The sequence below is a fragment of the Balaenoptera physalus genome, assembly GCF_965194825.1.
Source record: "Balaenoptera physalus genome assembly, chromosome: 5".
In the NCBI taxonomy this organism is placed as follows: domain Eukaryota; kingdom Metazoa; phylum Chordata; class Mammalia; order Artiodactyla; family Balaenopteridae; genus Balaenoptera; species Balaenoptera physalus.
Genome location: NC_138884.1, coordinates 115,839,652 through 115,860,855, shown reverse-complemented (window position 1 = coordinate 115,860,855; position 21,204 = coordinate 115,839,652). Strand labels below are relative to the sequence as shown.

General features: G+C 34.3%; 1 protein-coding gene across 3 annotated transcripts in view; it reads left to right on the top strand.

Moving 5' to 3' along the window:
• Nucleotides 1-14,955, top strand: part of CXXC4 (CXXC finger protein 4) — a 30,501-nt gene extending 15,546 nt beyond the window's left edge. For all 3 annotated transcript variants that reach the window (XM_082462918.1, XM_082462920.1, XM_082462919.1), the window contains one exon: nt 8,353-14,955. In XM_082462918.1, coding sequence (XP_082319044.1) covers nt 8,353-8,397 — 45 coding nt within the window. In that variant the 3' untranslated portion in view covers nt 8,398-14,955. The remainder of the gene's footprint in view (nt 1-8,352) is intronic.
• Nucleotides 14,956-21,204: the final 6,249 nt, after the last annotated feature.

The following is a 21,204-nucleotide window of genomic DNA, read 5'->3' as shown; positions in this document are numbered from 1 at the left end:
GCAGAAAGGATTGTCATGTTCAAGGTCATCTTTTTGAGTCTGGTTTAAATAAGAAATTAGTAGAAATGGTTAATGCCTCAAATTTTTTTTGAAAGATGCCATGAGTCTGGGTTTAGATTCACTAGAACCACTCAGCATTGTTTCTTTGCATTTACCATAGTGGATAAAATAGTTTCATGTATACTAACTAGATTTTTTTTTCCTCCTAATTTCTCTTTAAGAGTAATTTGCTCAAGTCTGTAATTAGAAACATAGAAATGCCAAGATGGGAAAACTGATGCTAAAAATTGATGATGGTGTTTAGGGAGATAGAGGCCATCAGCATCTATAAACAACTAACTGTTCAAAAATATCAGTGTAATTTTTAAGGGGTTATACAGAGAATTTCCTGGAAAATACAGAATTGCTCATATAGAAAAGACTCCAGAAAAATGATGAAAAGAATATTAATCACTACAGCTTATAAATCCTGTGCCTGAAAAAGTTAGGCTTATTAATTTACTCTACTAGTTAACTATGCGATTGTGACTCTGTTTGCATGAAGATGGGAGTACATGATACACATAGAAAAAGAAGTAGTACATGGAAATTCCCTGAGGAGAAATTTGACTCTTAAGGACTTGCTCTAGAACAAGGTACGGTGATACCATGTTAGTGGAGAATGCTTCAGAGTGTATGTCCTCTTAATGAGGGAGATTAACCAAAATACATTTCTAAAGAGCCAAGTAACATGTAATAACTTGATTAAATTATAATTGTTGACTGTATACCTTTTAATTTTATTATTTAAACAGAAAATTAAGGGAAGAAACCAAGAAGTCAGCATGATTGTGAATTTATACATTCAGTGTAATGGCAATTGCGGTTATTAAAAAGTTTTTTTTTAAAAAGAAATACTCCAAGCAACATGTGATTCTCAGAAGTATAGTTTTAATCAAGTACATTATTCTGCTGATAATATCTAATGACTGTGAAATGTTTTGAATTTTCTCTAAATTCTTCCAAGCAATTAATGGACATAAAACATGCTTTGGTTTCTAGGCTGGGTCTATCTCAGCGGTTGGCTTTTTGTCATAGAAGATTCTGAACCAAATGAAGTTCAGTGACTACATTCAAAATATTATAGAACTTAGCCCAAGAGGAATTTTCTATTAAACTTATTTTCACTTTTTATGCAATATAGAAAAAAATGAATATTTCTCAAATTCCCAGATCTCTAATAATCAAAAAGAAGCACCATAATTTGAATTTCTTATAGAGATTAGGTATAACTATTGTATTTTATTTGAATGGAAGTTAGAGGCTGTCCAAATCATGGCTTTGATGGTTTTAAAAATCACCTCAATTTTTTTAACTGACCTCCCATTTCTTCACATTTTATGTGAATATTTCTTCTCTTCAATAAAAGGTGACAGTTCACTGTCTGCGTTAAAAAAATAACCAAAATTTTAAAAAATTGTCCAACAACTTGGTCATGAAAAGAATGCTGGTGGTGTTTTCGATAGCTAATTAGCAATGATCTCACCTAAAGGTATTGTTGTAGTCAACAGGAATCAGGAGAGTGACTTTGAGGGGAGATAGAATTATTTAACTTGTGTCTGCCATATATATATATATGAATTCATACATTCATATATATGTATATATATTCAGATTCATTATCGTATAACCATATTTTTTTTTCATAAAGATTTAAACATATGGGCATATATAAATAAAATTAACTCTAAATATTTTAATCATTCTTGACAGTATTGATTTTATTAACCTGATTTTTGCTTTTTTAATATCAATTTTACTTTTAATTTTCTTTCACACTTCCTCTTATACATAGGTTAAAAATACTATATAAAATATTTTTTCAAAAGCATCTTTTAAATTTATGGATCGTTGAAAATTTTTTCTCTTTCTGCTTATCCTGGTACCATCCCAATTATAGTTTATTTTTATAAATCCAAGAATATTTTAATCACTAAACTACCCATGTGTAATACAATAAATTTGCTTATTGTTGGAAGGCTGTGGTTTGAAGCGTTTTTACCAAAAGCAATTGAAATATAATCCTATATAGCATTAATCAAGACACTTGCCTAAATCAAGTAAGTTACATTAGATACTGAGGCCAAAAGTGGGTGCTTTTTTTGGCCACTTCTGGGCCAGTGGGAATCTTGGTGTCAAATTGTTACTTCTCTTCCTACCAACCCACTCCTTCCCCATAGACACACACACCCACCTTTGGACAGTTGTTTTCCTTACTGGCTCTACCACCATATTGACTTGACTTAGCACCTTTACAACATAGTATATAATCTCATCTTTCCATTTACAAAAGTTAGCTAAGTTTAAAGTCATGCCATCACAGTGGTGATGGAGAGGGTGGTGGTGTTCTCATAGGAGGTGGGGAGAGGAAGAGCCCTCATATTTGCAAGACAGAAGGAGTAGCAGGAACAACAGCCCACAGATAATCAATACTAATGAAAAAGCCATCTCTAGTTCCACCATTAATCAGAGAAATTCTGGCCACAGATGTCAATTTGGAAACCAGAAAAGTGGAATGCTCCTTATAATCATATTTAAGACCTCCAAAAATTTGGGTCATAAAAGTTATGCAGTTACTTATTTGGTGCTTTCTCCCTTTTAAAGAGGGGTCTAATATTCCCATTAGTGGTATTTGATAGGTGTTTTTAGTTTACATCTGGATCATGACCAAAATAAGGTGTGAGCATACCAAAGACCTGTACAGTTATATGATGAATGAATCTGAATTCTGAGAAAAATTAATCTGGTAGACAGCACATATATGATACATATAAATTACAACAGGACAGAACGAGAAAGTAAGTTAGGTGTACTTTGAAAAGTGGAAACAGTGTATACTTATATTAATCCATATATTTTAAAATATTGGAATTGTTAAAATATAGTTATTTTTTATTATAATAACAGTAAATTATTGGGCTGTGAGCTTATCGTTTATCATAAATTAATTGTTCTCTCAAACTTACTGAACTATGCTATACCTGTGCTTGCTAATAATTCTACTATAGTTATTGGATTATGGTTTTTAAAATATACTATTTGTAAGTAGGATATAGAAAAATATTTTTGCCTAAAACATTTTGGGGAGTCTCTAACATTTACTAGGTATAATTTTAGACCATAACTACTGATCATCCAAATTTGTAATAATGTGCATGTGTGTGTGTTTTCACATTCACAATATTGTACAGTATATTTAATACAATTTTCCATTTCTCCAATTAGGTTTTGAAATTTTGTTGGTACAAAAATTAAGAACCTATATAACTTGATATTTTAGCATTCTTTGTGAATCAAATCAGAAAAAAAGTAGTTTTTTTTAACCAGCAGGAATCCTTTTCATTTTGTTCAGCCACAATACCCCAAAGTTTGAAAGTTTCATATGAAGCCAAAACAAAATATAATCAAATGTCTAAAGACAAACAATGATTCCTGCTATTCTTTTTTTGTCATATTTATTCATGTACTTCCTGTTGCAGAATTTCAGTGATTCATTAAGGTTTTCAAGTTCTAGTGCAAAGAGGTAAACCAAATGCAGTGAGGGGTTCCAATTTCAAGGACTTAGATGCTCAAAAGTCTAAGAAACTTATAGTGGAGCTTCTCACAGTGAAAACAAAAGTTTTTATTTGAAATATATATATTCAAAAGAGTTTATAAGAAGCTGTATTGGCTGACTACAATTCGAAATTGCTTTGCTTTTGGTTGGAAGAAGCATACTTCCCATAATTATATGGGGATCGGAAAAGATTGGGTGTTTATGTTTCTTTAATTAATAATAAATGGGGAAACAGGAAATTATTTTTTGATTAATCTAAGAATAATGGTACCCCAAAATACTGACTTCAGCTTGGGAAGTATTGTATTAGAGCCATCCTGTTTCACAGTAGAATTCTGAAGGCCTATGTGAATCACTGAGACTTTTGGATTAGAAACTACATGAATAAATATTGGAAAGATATAGTTAACTTTAGTTACGTAATTTGCTAATGTCAATTATTATCTCAATTTATAACTTTTATGCATTCTGAAGTAAATTTCAGCATCGAGTTGTCTTTTATTTGCTCTTTAAAAACTCATGTCTAGCTTTATTAAAAATGATTAGTTTTGTTTGGTGTCCTGAATATTGCAACATTTTACATATTGTATCTAGCTAGATGTGAATAGCCAATCCCATATAAATTCGTATGTAGGAAAGTATAGATACCCAATTTCAGTTTTTAGGAGATGAGTTTTTATTAGGCTTGACATATTTTACATGTTATTTATTTATTTATTTATGACTGTGTTGGGTCTTCGTTTCTGTGCGAGGGCTTTCTCTAGTTGCGGCAAGCGGGGGCCACTCTTCATCGCGGTGCGCGGGCCTCTCACTATCGCGGCCTCTCTTGTTGCGGAGCACAGGCTCCAGACGCGCAGGCTCAGTAGTTGCGGCTCACGGGCCCAGTTGCTCCGCAGCATGTGGGATCTTCCCAGATCAGGGCTCGAACCCGTGTCCCCTGCATTAGCAGGCAGATTCTCAACCACTGCGCCACCAGGGAAGCCCCAGGCTTGACATATTTTAAACAAGAGTATGTAGATGCATGCCCGACCTAAAGATACCACAGTTCACATGACTGCCTACCAAGCACCAAAAGAGAAAGTTATGCTCAAATTCTTAAGGTAGCAGATTTGGGGATGTTTACTGATTTTAGGTTATTTAATTATTTCTTCATTGCTGATTTAATGAAAATCCAGATGAAATACATTTCTGCCAGAGACATATTGATAATTTTTGTATTCATTTTTTTATAAGAAGTAAATGTAAAACGTACTTAGGTTTGGATTACATAATTATTTTATTCAATAATTTGCCTTTTAAAGTTATTTAGGAGGAAAACAGAAGGCATTCCTTTAAACTTGAAGGTCATTCTGGGTCTGGCTCGTGTAGGGGTGAATTCCCTGGAACACCATGCTTTACAGCAGTACCGGAAGGAGAACTGGGGGCTGCAGGTTTCTCCCCAGGCCTCCTGGGAGCAAGGCTGCTGTTTGCCAGTGTTTGCACCCATGTGAGCAGTGAAGACTGCCTTAAACAATGCTGATCAACTCAATTCTATTCTTTACCTCCCCACCCCCTTCTCTTCCTGGGGAATCTGGCTTCCCTGTCACTCAGGATAATGATTTCCTGCAAGCATCACTGAGATCCAGAAAGTCACTGTAATCTCATCAAGAATGTGATTCCCCAGCTGGGACTCTTGAATTTATATAACCCGAAAGTAGCTGGTCAGGGTGCTTAATCCACCACATTGGTGTGGTGAAGCCCCCCAACCATTTAAAATAGAAGTCCTCTTACAAAGACGACCTCATTAGAGAAGATATGTCCCCAAATTAGGACAGACTTAATTAGAACCCATAATTTAACCCAATGTTTTACGTATGAAAACAGTGTTGCTCCCCCCATTCTGGCTTAAAAGAATCAATCCAGGCCTTAAGGAAATTTCCAGTGAGCCCAGTGAAAATTGGGCAGGAGGTTGGATATACATCTGCTTTGTGTGACCTGTGGGATGCTGAAGAGTTTGGTTTCTTTCTTTAACCCTGAAATAAAACTTAGAGAATCCTCACTTCAAGTTTCTGGTGAATGCCTTGAAGATTTGTTCCAATTAATGCACCAGTCGTTTTCCTAAATTTTCTCACATATTTTAGGTGATTTCCCAACGAATCATTTTTAGGGTTCAACCTCCAAGATCTTAATATAAGGGAGAAATAATTTTTAATAGGTGCTTCCCTGCTTACCTCCTCCCTTTCCCTGTAGCAATGGATTGTCTATATCCTTATTTTTGGAGATACATACTGGTCTCAAAATTGTATACATACTAATATGTACACATCACAGTGCAATTTTGTGACAGGTCATGACAGTAAAGAAAACTAGCTCTCTGCTTTTCTCATATCGGCATGATCTAATTACTGTTTAGTGCTAACAAGCATTGAGAAGCGATTATCTTTTTCCTCACAACAATGACCTTTGATCCCGGGTGGCATCTTATAAAGCTTGCTTTTCCTAAATATTGAAGATAAAATTGAGTGGTGGAAAGGGGCACAGGAAGAGCCAAGAATTGGAAGAGAGATTTAAAAATGAAACTAAGACATAAGGAGTTCATCTCATTTAAAAAATGTGCTCCATATATTTCTTCTGTTTATCTTCATAAACATATATGTTTATCAGGATACAAGATATATAAGTATATACTTACAGTCTTATTTCCAGTTGGCATCTGAGAGTAAGTTGGCATCTCTATGTCACATACTGTACACATAAATGTGAATATATATGGATATATATGCACATGTTTATTTTTCATATGTGATTCTGCAATGCATGGATATGCTTGGATCTAACTTATCTTGTTAAAAATGACTACATTTATATAAGTATGCATACTTATATAAAATTTATTCTTGGTTGGCATCAGGCAGCAAGTTAGCCTCTGGTGTAAACTAAGTTTTCATTTACTGCTTATATATATGTGTGTGTGTGTAAAGCACGAATATTAAGATGAACGAATATATTTTCTTATTATTTCATACAGTACTTCTAATAATGATTAAATAAGTGTAATGAGCATATATAATTACATATATTATTTAAAAGTTACTTTTTTTAAAGTAGTAAAGGGTTTTTTCTCACCAACCAAATCAAATGATGGGGATCCAGGTATGCATAGTGAACTGGCGAGAAGAAGACAGATTAACCCATGAGGAGTAGGGAGTACAATATTAGTAAGTACTCTTTTTAATGGGAATAATGGACCTTTTTGTTTGTGATTTTAGAAAATATTCACAAGTTTTAAATATTTTTTGTATACCTATATGCAAACTTGAATTAGACAGCATTAGTTTGTTCTTGACACATTCATTGTGAAGTATATCATGTTGACTATGAGCACAGTTTTTTTAAACTTCTATTTAATGCAGATAAGCCAAAATGGTTATTTTATTCATTTAAATTTCATTTGACATCTCAGTTAACACAGTTTTATTTTTAGATGACATTGCTACAGTAGGACTGTGTCAACCAAATAAGTCATATATGAGAAAGTAAATGAAAGCTAACCTCAATTATTAAAGAGTGTATGTAGTAGAATTTTTCATGTATTTTCTGAAAATTCAAGTGCTGTTAACACTGTCTTAAGATGTGTTTACAAGGGGTGTGTGTGTGTGTGTGTGTGTGTGTGTGTGTGTGTGTGTGTTCTTTTATACCTACTCGATATTTTGGTAATATTCAACATACCAATTTACATACTTACTAATCTATAGCAGCTGTCTTATAGGCTACACAGGCTTGTTGGACAGGTCTAAAGAAGAAAATCAACTTTTTTGTTTTGCCCTACGGGAAAACTTACTCTTAGCTTTTTGTTCCTCATGTACCATCAATATGGACTCATGTGATTCTGTTTTATAAAGAGTATGGCATGATGAATTACTGTAAAGTTAATATATAAAGGAAAATTTGATAGCTTAACTACTGTTTATCCAACAAAAAACCCCACAGTAACTGTAAGCTTCTCGTTAAAAAGATTGCTCATACGTTTAGTGCTGGTTTATTACTCCTTTGGAAAACTATAGTATTTTTCTGGTGCAAAAGGATCGTTATGCAGCATTGAGTATCATTGGTTAGTTATAAGTTTGTCTCATATATATGACATTAATTTGTTGCAAATGCAGACATTTTAAAATAGTGGTATATTTTGTCCATATAGTTCTCATTCCGTTATATGTAGGAATGTTTAGCATTAGTAATTATTAAATATAGAGGTAATATTGATGTTATATTTGTTGTTGTCCTGTCATAAAAGAAATTCTCCAGAATAAAGAAATTACTTCACTGAATTCTGAACATCAGCCTTACATAGGCTGCATATGTATGTAGCAGATACAGATTTTAAGTACGCTTGCTGGCTCTAGCAAGCGTACTTAAAATGCAGCCTGTGTAAGGCTGATGTAAGTATATACTGTATCTGGTCTTCCTACTGTTGGCTAATAGTTTGAACCTCCCCCTTTCTTCTGATTGCCATCCATGTTCTAGGCTGTGTGTCCTATATTTTTTTAGACCAATGTGTTTTAATCATTATATTTAGTAAATTATCATTAAATTCAATATTCTAATTTTTGTAGTATTCTAAGATTAAACATTTGTTTTTTATTTAATGTTGAAATATACAAGCCATTATGTTGTGTATAGCTGACTAAAAATATTACTGAAGTGTAAAGGAGAAAAATCTAATTTTATATTGACATAGAAAGAAAGCTTAACTTGTTTTCTTGCTCTTTTTTTTATAGAGAACACCTGTTCCCAGCGCTGAAGCATTCCGATGGTTCTTTTAAAGCAGTAGTATATCTTATTTTCAAGGCATTTGGAAGTGAAAGGCAAACTAAATGTCTTGTTTTAAGAAACTGCCTAGTCCACCACTGAAGAAAATATCCAGATATTATTTTCATTTTATGTATAGGGGTTTCTTCAAAAAAAAAAAAAAAAAAGGAAAAGAAAAGAAAAAAGACATATAAAAATAATCTGGGAGCTTGGGGAATTGGCCAGTCTATTTACTTTCAATACCCTGATTCTTTCTTTGATGTAATTTAGCTATCCTAGTGAAGTTGTTGTCTATTTTGAAAGTGGCTGTAAAAAATAAGTTTGGGTAAACCCCTGCTGTAAAATCATGTATCTTTGCAAAGTACATATCTATACTTCATTTTCAAATATATGTGTTTCAGTACTGTAAACTGTACAGATAGCAGCTTGTATTTTGTGTGTTTAGACACAAGGAGACAATCATCTCTGAGCATCTATGGAGATTAACAGTTTGTACACAACAGTCTGGTTCTGCGAGTTAAATCTGGAGCAATAAATTTTAGCTTTACATATTTTTTGCCAGTTGTTTCTAGGAGCAGCAACAGCAGTGGCATGTTTTGCCATGCCTCTTTCCGTAGAGACGTGATGCCGAGTTTTATAAGACTAAAAGATGATGATGATGCATCCAGCAATTACCTTCAGTTGTATTGTTCTAAGAGGGGAAGACGTTAGGAAAGTTTCAATTAATCTTTTGAGCACTATATTAGAGTAGTGGTTATGCACTTGCATTGCTTACAAACGAGCTGTACAGAAAGGTATACCTCCCAAATCCTTAGTGTAGTTGACTTGTCTCGGGTGACACTGTAACGGGGAGTACTCAGAGTAGTTGGAACATGCAGAATCAGTTGTATAATTTTTTTTTCTTTAAACAGTGTTTTCTAGGATACAGGATAAAGTATCATATCTTAGGGGAGAAATTTATGACTGACTTTTTTTTTTCCCCCCAGTCCAACATGGGTTGTATGTATTTTTTTGTCTATTTTTTGCTCTTTTTCTTTTTTTGGTAGAAAAAAAGAAACACTTAATAAAATGTATCCAAATGTTTAAATTCCATGTATGATATTAAAAGGGTAGTTTTGTTTTAAAATTTGAATACATAAAGGCCTCCTGCATGAGGCATGGCTAGGTACATTTTTAAATTCAAAAGAATGAAATACGTTCATGAAAGTGAGGCTTTTAAATCTCTTTTTATCTCCCTTTCTCACAGCCTCCTGGTTGCAGCGGTGGCCTTCCCCTAGGCCCTCAGTGGAACGTGCCGTTGCTTCCATTCCCATTTTTGTCACTGGATGCTTTCATTCCTGAGAAGGCAGGACCACAGTCTGTGGAATTCCATAAATGCAAACAGCCCCCAAACAAAAGGAGCTAATGCTTCATAGGACCCATGCTACCTTTTCAGGTAGTGTTTGGTTTTCTTCTGGCAGTCAGGGATCTTAAGGCTGTCCCATTAGGACAAATGTTAGTGATGACATGATCCCTAAGAATTTTCTTTCCTTCTTTCTTTCTTTTTTTTTTTTTTTCTGCCAGATTAGAAAGACTATTTTCAGCTTCAGGAATAAAACAGAGGTTAGCCAAAACACATAGAGTATCCAAGTTGCCACGTTACTGTAACTTTTGTCCTCTAGTCACTAGCTAGCTATTGTAGCCTGTGACCTCCATAAGCCTGCTGAAAAGTTAGCAACGTGGACCATGTGAAGAAAAATAACCTGAGAAGAGAAAGGGTGATGAAAAGGACTGTAAAGTTTTAGAAAGACTAACAGATGAATAATTTTAAAAGGCTAGTTGTAGTTTTGAATGGGAAATAATACGGACAGAGGAGATTTTTTTTTAAACGCAGAAAGAGCACTTCATCCTTGGGTGTGGAGAAGGCACTTAACAAACGCCAGTGTGAAAAACAATGTGACTTAACTTGCCTAGGGTCTGAATGCAAGGTCTACAGTTACTGTCAAGTAGCCTTCTTGCAGAAAATTCATTATGTATTACACTTATCCATGTTTAGAGAAGAGAATTATATGATCACAAATTAAAACGTGCTGTATATTAATTTTGAGATAGCTTTCTACTTGATGTATATTCCTTTGAAGGTTCTGGTTGGAATTTCTCTTTCTGCTGTGGGACCAATGAGAGCTGTATGAGTTCTTTCTTGTTCCATTTTTTATTTTATTTGACTTTTTTTTTTAACCAATTTGCTAATGAATTACAAGTAAGTGAAAACTTACTTTCACACTTGAATGGTAAGGTTGCCTGGCTTTTTGGAAAATGATGATTGTTATTACAGAATTGAAACAAACTTTTATTCAGGCTGCATTAGGCATACGGTAACATATAAAGATCTCATAGCAATGTACTGTGAGTCTAAAATACATGCTAGTACTGCATGTCTGATGTGTTTTTGTTTGTTTTCTTAAAGAATTAATGAATCTGTATATTGTAAAATGTGGTGTTTTTACATGTCAATTCAATTTTTTAATGAAAGAAAATTTGTTGAGTATTGATATGGAGAAGTGCAGCTTTTCTTGAGTTCTCTTATGTGTTTTTATTCTTGATATTGTTCTTTTTTAAACTGCCCATTTTTTTATGCTTTTGGTTAAACTGTATTTATATAATGTAGGGTGCATATATGGTTCTCTTTGGTGATGTTGAAAGATATTACTCTTCCAGCCTCCCCTCAGTTCTCTCCCCTGTAAGTCAATGTATCGAGAACTTGTAAAGCGTATCATTACAGCCCTGAGGGATTGAAAGATTTACGTTTTTCATGATTCTAAAATACCAATGAAATGTAACTTTTAAAAGTTCCTCACTGCATGTTTCATATTCAGTATCAAGAAAATTCAGAAGATAGCAATCAGATGTAGATCTGATTAAAAATTACATCTTAAAAATTACATATCAGATAAGCCAAATAAAAAACTATGTACGAGAGGTCTATCTGTGTACACAGGAGTCTTGCCTTCTCTAGGTGTAGATGAGGAGATGCCATATTCTGTCAGGATTTGGGGAGACCATGGAAAGTATTTGGGGTGTTGGCACGTAGTGCAGTGGATCCACTCCTTTGTCAGCTGTCACTCAGCCCCCTAACATCCCAAGAACATCAGAGTGCAAATCTTTCTCCTTCCAGGCCTTCAACCCAAAGTGGCTTTCTGATGGATTCTGCCTGTCTGTGCATAAGTAGAGGCGTATTTGCAAACTAGAAATGTGTCCATCCTTGGGAGAAAAAACAGTAATAGTCTTCCCCCAGGGTAAGAGTGTATAAAAATGTCTCCTGGTTGCTTAATTCCCAACATCCAACTTTCTTCTTCTAAATACATTTATAGGGAGCAAGAGATGGTAGGCTTCCTATGAATTAATATTAAGCAATCACTAAAAGAAAGGAATATTCCCTTCCTTTCATTCAGAACCCCTGGCATGTAAGTTGTATAATTAATACTAAAGCAAATAAAGTCTTTAAGCTGATAGTATCTGTAATCAAATAATGAAAAAAGGAAAGCAGTTAAATGACCACACTGCGCAGGGTCAAATATGTTCAGCAAAAAGCTGTAGTGGGTCTTTGATCACGGCTAGATTCACAGTGATATCAGACAGTTGGTTCTCATGCACAGCTAAATGTTTCAGATTTTGTTTTTATTAAATTTGGCAGTTTCACACTGAGATCTGTATTCCTAGTGAATAAAAGACAGCTACTTTGTTAGGAGGGATTCCATTTTCACAACTGTGAGGAAGTCAGAGATATTTCAGGAACATGGGCCACAAAATGTACTCCTTTCACAGTGTTCTCCTATTCTGAACTGTGCAGTTATCTATTAAATTTTCTAATAGATATTTGTGTAAGGTGTTATGTATGCTTGTGCAATTATTAAAAAAGCAGTTTTGGAAAACAGTGTATTTATTAAAGAAAATTACGGGGCATGTACAAAACTGTAAAAAAAAAAAAAAAAAAAAAAAAAAAACCTTAAAAAAAAAAAAACCACATCCAATTTGCCCAGTAAAGTTGTTTTTGTGAAATTTCTGTGTTGTTGAATAAAGGACTTTAGTATTCAAAAGATCTCTTTTTCCATGAACAAATTTTTATTTGTGAGATTTTAAGTAATCAGCATATAATCCTGAGATACTGAAAGTCTAATTTTTTTATGATAAAAACATTTTTAATTCTGCACTTGCCCTTATGTCAGCAGAATGAATACTGTATATAAATTTTTCATAAAATATTCCAGTTTTGTTCATCTTTTCTCCATATATTTTGTCTTTCTTATATATTTTTTAAAAAGGAAAAAAGAAGAACATGATGCTTTTCATATTTCTAAAGGATATATTTTTGTTGAAAGCTTTAAAAAGTCCCCTTAATAGAAGAAGAAATGAACGTATCTAAACTTTTTTCCTTCCTTCTTCGTAAGCATGCCAGGAGAAAGCATCCCATGAATTCCTTGTGCTGTGAATGAAAAGTCCTGGTGATAATACTTGAAAGCATTAAAATGCATGAAGAAACGTGCAACACTGGAATTCTATCTTCAGCCACTCCCAGAAATACTCTGAGATTACATTTTTATTGTGTGACTTTTTTTTATTGTGGAATATTGCGGTCCACCCATGCTGCTTATTAACACTTTTTTGTTGCTTCATAAACTACAAGAAACGTAGAACACAGTATTATATCTTGGAAATCATTAATACGGTTGCAAACATGGAACATTAAACAATTGAAAGAGTTCGTGTTCACAGAAAAAAGACCACATTAGAAGACTTTTGTAAATTTTATAAATTCCAGGATGTGTTCTCTTAGAATAGTATCACTAATATAAAATATTTTGGCCATGGCAACAGAATTGGATTACATAGTGTGAGAAAGATGAATTAGGAAACTTGAATCTTGAGAGTTTCTGGATACTCAGCAATTTTGCAGGTGAGTTGCTATGCTTCTTTGTTATATTTTGGTGTAAGCAACAATACGGCAAAAATATAAAACTGGATTTTCACAGATAATACTTTCCTTACTTGACATCTTCAAGGACACAAATACTTGGAGGTTTATATGTAATGATAAGAGAATAATTCTTCAAAATAGTTTGAATTAACCAAAAAGGGAGGAGAGGGGAGTTCTATAACTTATTTAGACATTGAACCAGATAATAATTTCATATGGTTCCTGGAAAATCATGCATTTTTTTCAAGCATGTTTATTGGTAGCAGTTGTTTTAGTTGACATGTTTTATGCAGAAGTTATTCCCCATTTTGTTTCCACTCTTTTTAATGGAGAAAAAATGATATTTGCAGTAAACACAGTGAACACAAATTGAAGGTTTTATTTGCATACACTCCATAAGTATCATAGCTATATAGGACATTTTTGCTTATTTGGAAATTTTGTTTCTAATCTTTTATTCTAATATCTTGGCTTAAGATCTATCTTTGTGTCCAATGCAATTCAGTTTTCTTGGCCAGTTTTTAAATCAATATTTCTTATTTTCCATGTATTTATATAAAATGAAATGTCAACTGACCTATCTTTTTAGTCTAAGTCTGTGCTTTGTTTATAGTATGTTCCTTATGACAAAAATCATTCTGGTTAACAGGTGTTGTAATTTCACAAATTGGAAGCAGTGTCCATGTCTCTTTCCAAGAACAACACTTTTAAAAGCTATTCTAATCATGTAAAGACTACATGTAAAGCATTTTTAATACAGGACTGAATTACTGACTTCTTTAATAGTTAGATGTTAGGAGAATCTGGTTGCCTGGTTTGAATTATGATCTTCTGCTTATGACTTTTCTGAAAAATGATCTTCTATTTAAAATTATATGGCTTCAGGAAAACTGCACAGTTGGAAGAGCGGTTGGAAAAGAACAACATTTAAATGGCACTGTTTAACTTTTGATGCCATCATAAAACATATGTAGCTGAAAATTCTTATTCATTGTAGCCTTCAAGAACTCTTCTCACCTTTCCATGAATGACCATATAATTTTATTCATAATTTTTTATTTATATTTATAATTCTATTAATATTGAATTAACATGTGGGGGCGTGGAGACAGATTAATCTGTGTGTGTATATGTGTGTGTTGCTTTTAGTTGACAGAGTTTAATTCATGCCCCCAGTAGCTAAGGATCACTGTAGGTTGTTAAACATCTTAGGTGTAAAAGATTCTGCCACAATTGTACAGTTGCAATTGAATTTAATGACTCAGCATCTTGTAATACTTAACCTTTTCTCTGGGAATCAGGGAATTTGGGGAAGCTACATGGAATCTTTTGAGCATTTTAGGGGCTCTTTTAATAATAATACTTCACTCTGTCCTACTTGCAGTCATTTAAAGGACTGTTTCGAAAATTATGTATACAATTTGCTCCCCAAATGTATTAATTTCCTTCATATAATTTGAACATTTTAGCTATATTTATATATTATTGAGATGTCTATTTATACGTATGTATATTTGAGCTTCAAGTGCACAACCAAGCACTAATAGATGACTTGATCTATAGCTTATATACTGTGACCATATGGAAAAGGCCTTTATGTCTCCAAAATTTGTGATGTCTACAGAGCAGCAGCAGGAAGAACATTATGAATAACTTGTGTTGGCAAACCAGCAATTGCTTTAATTTCTCATTTATTCAATAAGTATTATTGTTATTTTCAATGTGCCAACTGCTGGGGATATCAAAATGAATAAAACATTGTTCCTGACACATTTACCATCCCCATGGAACTTAACCAAGTAGTTGAAATAAATACACAAATAAATAAAAGCAGTGGAAAATGTTTGTTGTGAATGGAGCAGGCATCATGTGAAGGAGTGGCGAGAGATGGTGGAGTGAAGCTCTTTAATGTCAAAGTCTTCCCAGCTGAGAGAAGAGGGCAAGACTCGCGCACCCCTGGGTTGTAAAATCTGAGGGTAAAGTAGTGAACCAAAAAGACTGGAATGGCAGAAGAGAAAAACAGGAAGGTTCAAAAGACCTGAGACATGCCACCACCCTAGTCCAAGTTGCTGTCATTTCTAATGGGAGTCACCTTAGCTACCACAGTATTCTCTTTCCATCCATTCCTATCTGTCTTCAAACATTTTCTATGCTGCAGCCTGAACAGTCCTTTTAAAACAAACACACACACACACACACACACACACACACACAAAGCTCATGTGATTCCATGCTTATTGTCAGTGATTTCCCATCACTCTTAGAATAAAACCCTAAATGTGGTTGCAAGGATCTTGTGGTCTGGCTCTGCAGTCCCATCCCATATCAGGTCATCCCTTTCTCTCTGCTCCAGCCACTTAGACTTTCTTCCAGTCCTTACACTTGCAAGATGGGTTCTGCCTCTCACCTTAGGACGTTTTGTTCATTTCGTTATTGATACTTGGAATCTTCTTGCCTTCTCTATTTTCTTGGAAAATTCCTCTTTATTCTTCAGAACTTAGCTAATGCTTCATGTTTTAAAGGAACTTCTACAACTTTGTCAAATTCACCTATTATGGGGTCTCAGTAACTTGTACCTCTTCATAGCATTTATTAATGAATTAATTTATTCAATAAAAAATACAACACATTTATCATGTGCTCTTCATTCATCTAGGCAACCAGAATATATTCACAAGCAAATAAGACAGAAATCCCTGCCTTCATACAGTTCACATTCTAGTGGAAAGGAAAAAGTCATAAACAAAGAAGTAAATAAATATAAATATCACATGGTAATATATAATATGGGTACAATTAAGGAGGGAAAATGAGATCACAAATGCCAAGTGGGGTGAGAGGATGAGGAAAAGAGTTGGAATTTTAAATGGGTAGTTAGGGAAAGCCTGACGGAGAAGGTAACATTTGAGGTATGGCCTGAAGGAGGCAAGTAAGTAAGTAAGCCATGTGGATATGTTGGAAACAGCCTACCTGGCAAAGGGAGCAAGTACAAAGACCTTGTGACAAGAATGGGCCTGCAGTTTTCAAGGACCAGCAGGAAGCCCACTGTGTCTGGAGAGCAATGGGTAAGAGAGAGAAGAGTAGGCAATATGGTTAGAGAAGGAAGAGAGACAAGACTGTGCCATGTGATGTTAAGGACTTTGACCTTTACTCAGAGTGAGAAGGGAAATATTTGGAGTGTTTGACTGGAGGGAGACATGATCCAACTTATATTATAAAAGGACTACTTTGGCTACTGTGTTGAGAAAAGACTACAGAAAGTCAAGAATAGAGGAAGGGAGACCAGTCTGGGGAGGCCATTGCCATATCCAAATGAAAGAAGATGATGGAAACAGAATGGTAACAGTGGAGGTTGTAAAAAAGAGGTTGAATTCAGCACATAGTTGGAAATAAAGGAAACAGAATTTGCATGGATAGGTAGGGCTTTAGGTATGTAAGAAAGAGAGAAATTAATAATAACCCCAGGCCCTTTAATGTGAATAACTGGAGAAGTGAAGTTGTCCTTTCCTTAACTGAGAAAGGGAATACTGAATTTTGGGTTTAGATGTACTAAGTTTAAGCTGCTTCTCAGACATTCAAGTAAAGATGTCAAACACACAATTGGATATATGGACTTGGAGTTCAAGGGAGATTTATAGGCTGGGGATATACATTGTATTTTTTAAAAATGAGCCTGGATGAGATTACCAAAAGAGTGAGTGTGGATAGATAAAGGAGAGGAAGGGCAAGGCTGAGATCTGGGACTCACCTACAGCAGTTGTATTTTCACCTTCATTCTAAGCATTATTTGATTAGTACCCATCTCCCACACTGACCAGGGTAGAGAAGAAATGGAAACCCAAACAAAACTTTTACAGGTGAATTCTTCCATTTTCCCCTCTTCCCAGTGACTCATATATTTTTTGGCCTTTAGTTACCCCAGCCCCTACCTTTCATCCACAGGTGACTGACTATTCATCCCCCTCAATTTATCTCATCTCCACTGCATGCAAAAACTTACACTTATTATTTATGTTTATCTATAAACATTCTAATGCAGTAATTACATATGACAATCTTCTCTCCTAACACAAATATAAATAGATTAAGTTCAAAGTTTGATGCTGACCAGAATTAGTGCACTAAGAATATTAAGCATAATTCTGTACCTGCTATAACACAATTTATCTGTCCACTTTTACATTCTTTGTTAGCAATTTCATCAAAGGAGATAAAATCATTCTCTCTTATTTAACATCTCTGGGAACCGAAATGTTTGAGCAGAAAATGGGTAGATGTTAAAACTACAAATCAAGAATTGAGATTGTTTAGTTGACTCCCAGTCACAAAAGGAATAATAAGGTTTTCAGATTTGTCTAAACTTTCCTTCATGAGGAACAAGTTGACTCATGACTATACAAATATGAGAGTACAAATTTCTTAATATTTATTGTTTTTCTTCTTTACAGAGATAGCCATGCCCATTTTCATTAATAGCCTAAATACATTCCAGAGAGCATAGTTAGAAGTGTTTCTTCATTATTGTATGCAAGAGAAAGCATTTTGTACCAGAATTTCCTGAGACCCGAGTTTCAGTTTCAAACCTACCGTTTGACAGAAATCTCTACATACCAAAAGTTCCCCCATTGAATCCTTACCACCAGAGTTCTGAGGACTAAAAAATGAGTAGTTCCAAATCTGAAAGAAATGAATGGTAATTATTTCAGTTCATTAAAATCCCAAGGACCCGTAATATATCCAGAACAAGAAAACAAGCAATGACTACAACAAAAACTGAAATGCTTGATTTCACAGTTTGATAGAAAATATTGAGACTCCTATGAAATGTCAAGAATAAAAAAATTGAGTTGAAAAGAATTTAGCAATAAAACTACAATCTACACGTTCTTTGGGAACTTGGGCACATTGTCCCCATGGATGGCTATAGAACTTCTGAGGTTTATCAACAGATTAATCATTAAGAAAAACATCACGTAAGTATCCACTGTACTCTATCTGTTGCATCAAGGAAGGGTTAATTTACACACTGAATTATTAAATGCATTCTCACACCATGACAAAATTGTGAACCTGAGAAGATGTAGTACTTTCCAGTTTTATAAATTCTGTCAGAGACTTTCTTAAATGGCTAATTTAAAGGAAGCTGGCACACAATTTAAAGATGTAATTTGAGTCATGGCTGATGATATACTTTTACTTGTTTAGCCTTTTATGCAGCATGTTTGCATTACTTGAACAGATTTGCTGTTTCTATTCTAACTGCATTGTGTATGGCCTGAGGAATGCTGATTAATTCTTGTCGGTAATCATCACACACGCTGCCAATGTTGAACATTTATATCCTCTATTACATAATCTATGTATACATTCCTTATGTTATTAGTGGAAGTAACATGGAATAGGTAAATAAACCTGTTCTAGATTTAGATTAAAAATCACTGTGGATCCTTTTCTGTCTTTAAAAGACAGAAACTGCATTAGATGGAGGAATCTGGCATAGGCTTTATCCACTTTAAGTAGCTTTAATTAGAATTCTTTAATTGTCCTTACAGCTGCCACCAATAGTAAACTCTAAAATATCAATTGTAATTGGAAGATAAATTTGCATTTCATTCATGACATAAAGTTAGTATGTCTTACTTTGTGAACTTTGAAACAGTGAGGCTATTCACTGCCTCTGGAGTATCTCTGAATAGCTCTTTTGATCATTTTGATCCTTATATTGTAGGTGACTGTCTCATCTACTTACTTTTAAAAAGAGAATTGAGTAAACAACGACTTCTAGGTGAGCCTCATTTAACAGACTACTTGCTGGTTTATTCAGAGACTAGTGGGTAAACAGGTTTTTAAATGATGGGTTATAGTTTGAAAAAGGCATTTCACTAGAAGTCCTAAAGCATTTAAAAGGAAGTAAAGTGTGTCACTCCTTACTTTATGCTTGTAGTCAAATTAGGACTTACAGCAGAGTTGTATAGAGAAAGGATGAAAAAATAAATATCAGATAATATAAAAAATCTAGTGTATCCATATCCTCATAACCGTAGTCCCAACTTTCTCAGGTTTTTTCTGAGTTGCTAAGTTGGAACCACAGATCAGATGGTTAGATTCAATATCATTTGTATTCCTGTTTTCTAGAAGAGTAAATGAAGTGCTGGTTTCTATAAAAATGGCTCTGGTCAGAACTTTTTATGTCAGTAAGTCATTCACACCTTAAAGAAGGTAAAAAGTGTAACTACTCACAATGGTGTAAACAATGAAAGGAATTTATTATTTCAGATAACTGAAAAGTCCTGAGGAAAGACTAAAGCAAGGATCACACTATTTTATGTTATTCTCTCTGTCTCTATAGTACTCTCAGTTGGCTTTATTCTGAGGCCTTATTTGTTTATGTTGTGGCCACTAGCGCCTCTAAATATTTATTTTCCGTTGCTAGGAATGCTTTTATAGGGAAAAATTTTCTTTCCTGACAAGTTCAGCAAAAATCACAGAACAAATCCTTGGCCTATATTGGATTATGTGCCCAACACATTAACTAGTCACTGTAAAGAGGGAAGCTTTGGTTTATCTTATACAAAGCAAAATACAAAATTTTGTTTAATCTTAACCTTTCCTTAAGATCAGGGTGGAGATAAGCCTCTCCCTACCACATTTACTGAGAATGAAAGAATAGTAATCCAGGGAAAATCAGGGTATGATAGAACCAAAAAAGGAAATTGATACTGGGCAGAAAAAAAAAGAATGACAGGAAGGAAAAGAAGCAAGAAAAGATTGAAGAAGGGAAAAGAGAAGAAGGAGAGAAAGTAAGAGAGAGAAAGGAGGGATAAGAGAAGGAAGAGAGGGAGGAAGAGAGGGAGAGAGAGAGAAGGAGGGAAGGGGGAAGAAAGAAGGAAGGGGATCTGATGATAAATACCTACTACACTATGTATTATTGAAGGGTTAATGGGCAAGGAAGCAGCAGGAGGGAGGAGACAGAGAAACATCTTCACTGGAATTCTAATAGGATGATTAATTTCTGTGTAATTGTATGATAACTCTATCTGGTTAACTTGAAAGGTCCATTTTTATTAATTAGTCATGTAGATGTGTAAACACACACACAACACACAGGTGCACACAATACCATTATGTCTCTGATTGGATCTACATGAGCACAGCACTACTTCTGGGGTAAAGAAGACAATTTACAATGAGTTTGATAGACTTACCAGCAAAATTCCATTCCTTATAATTACCCCATTACTTTATAGAAATAGGTATAAATGTTGATTGTGTAGAATATTAGCTATAGGATTATGCATGAGAGGATTTGTTTCAGGGAACTAAGACAAGATCACAAAATCTCAAAATACAAACCAGATATTTGCCACCAACTCTAACGTGCCTTTTGCACAGATTCTTCAAGTTGTATTTGCTGCCTCACTGTTGAACCTTCATTTCACTGGATTCGACCCAATGAATATGATTGAAGCCAAAGGTTTACTTGTTTCAGCACACTTAATGTTTTTCATCTTGGACTCAACTACTTTATGCTCATGAGAAAATTCTTATTTGTTATTCTTAGGAACAGCCAAGTCATATTTCCCACTTTATACTATTATCTTATCAAATAATAAAACTACATGTAATAAAATACTTAAATGATTATAACAACATTACTCTGAAGACAAAGATGGCACAATTGAAGAAGCTGAACCATGGGTGGTAATGATAGCTTAATATGTTTGTTGAAAAGGAAAGTCTAATTCCTGTACACCGGACTTCCACTTAGAAATATAGAGAGCTAGAAAGTGTGTCACTCTCAACTGTACTGAGAGGAGTGGAGGATCAGTGTAGGAGGAAAAGAGGAGTCAAAAACCACGGTAAGGGG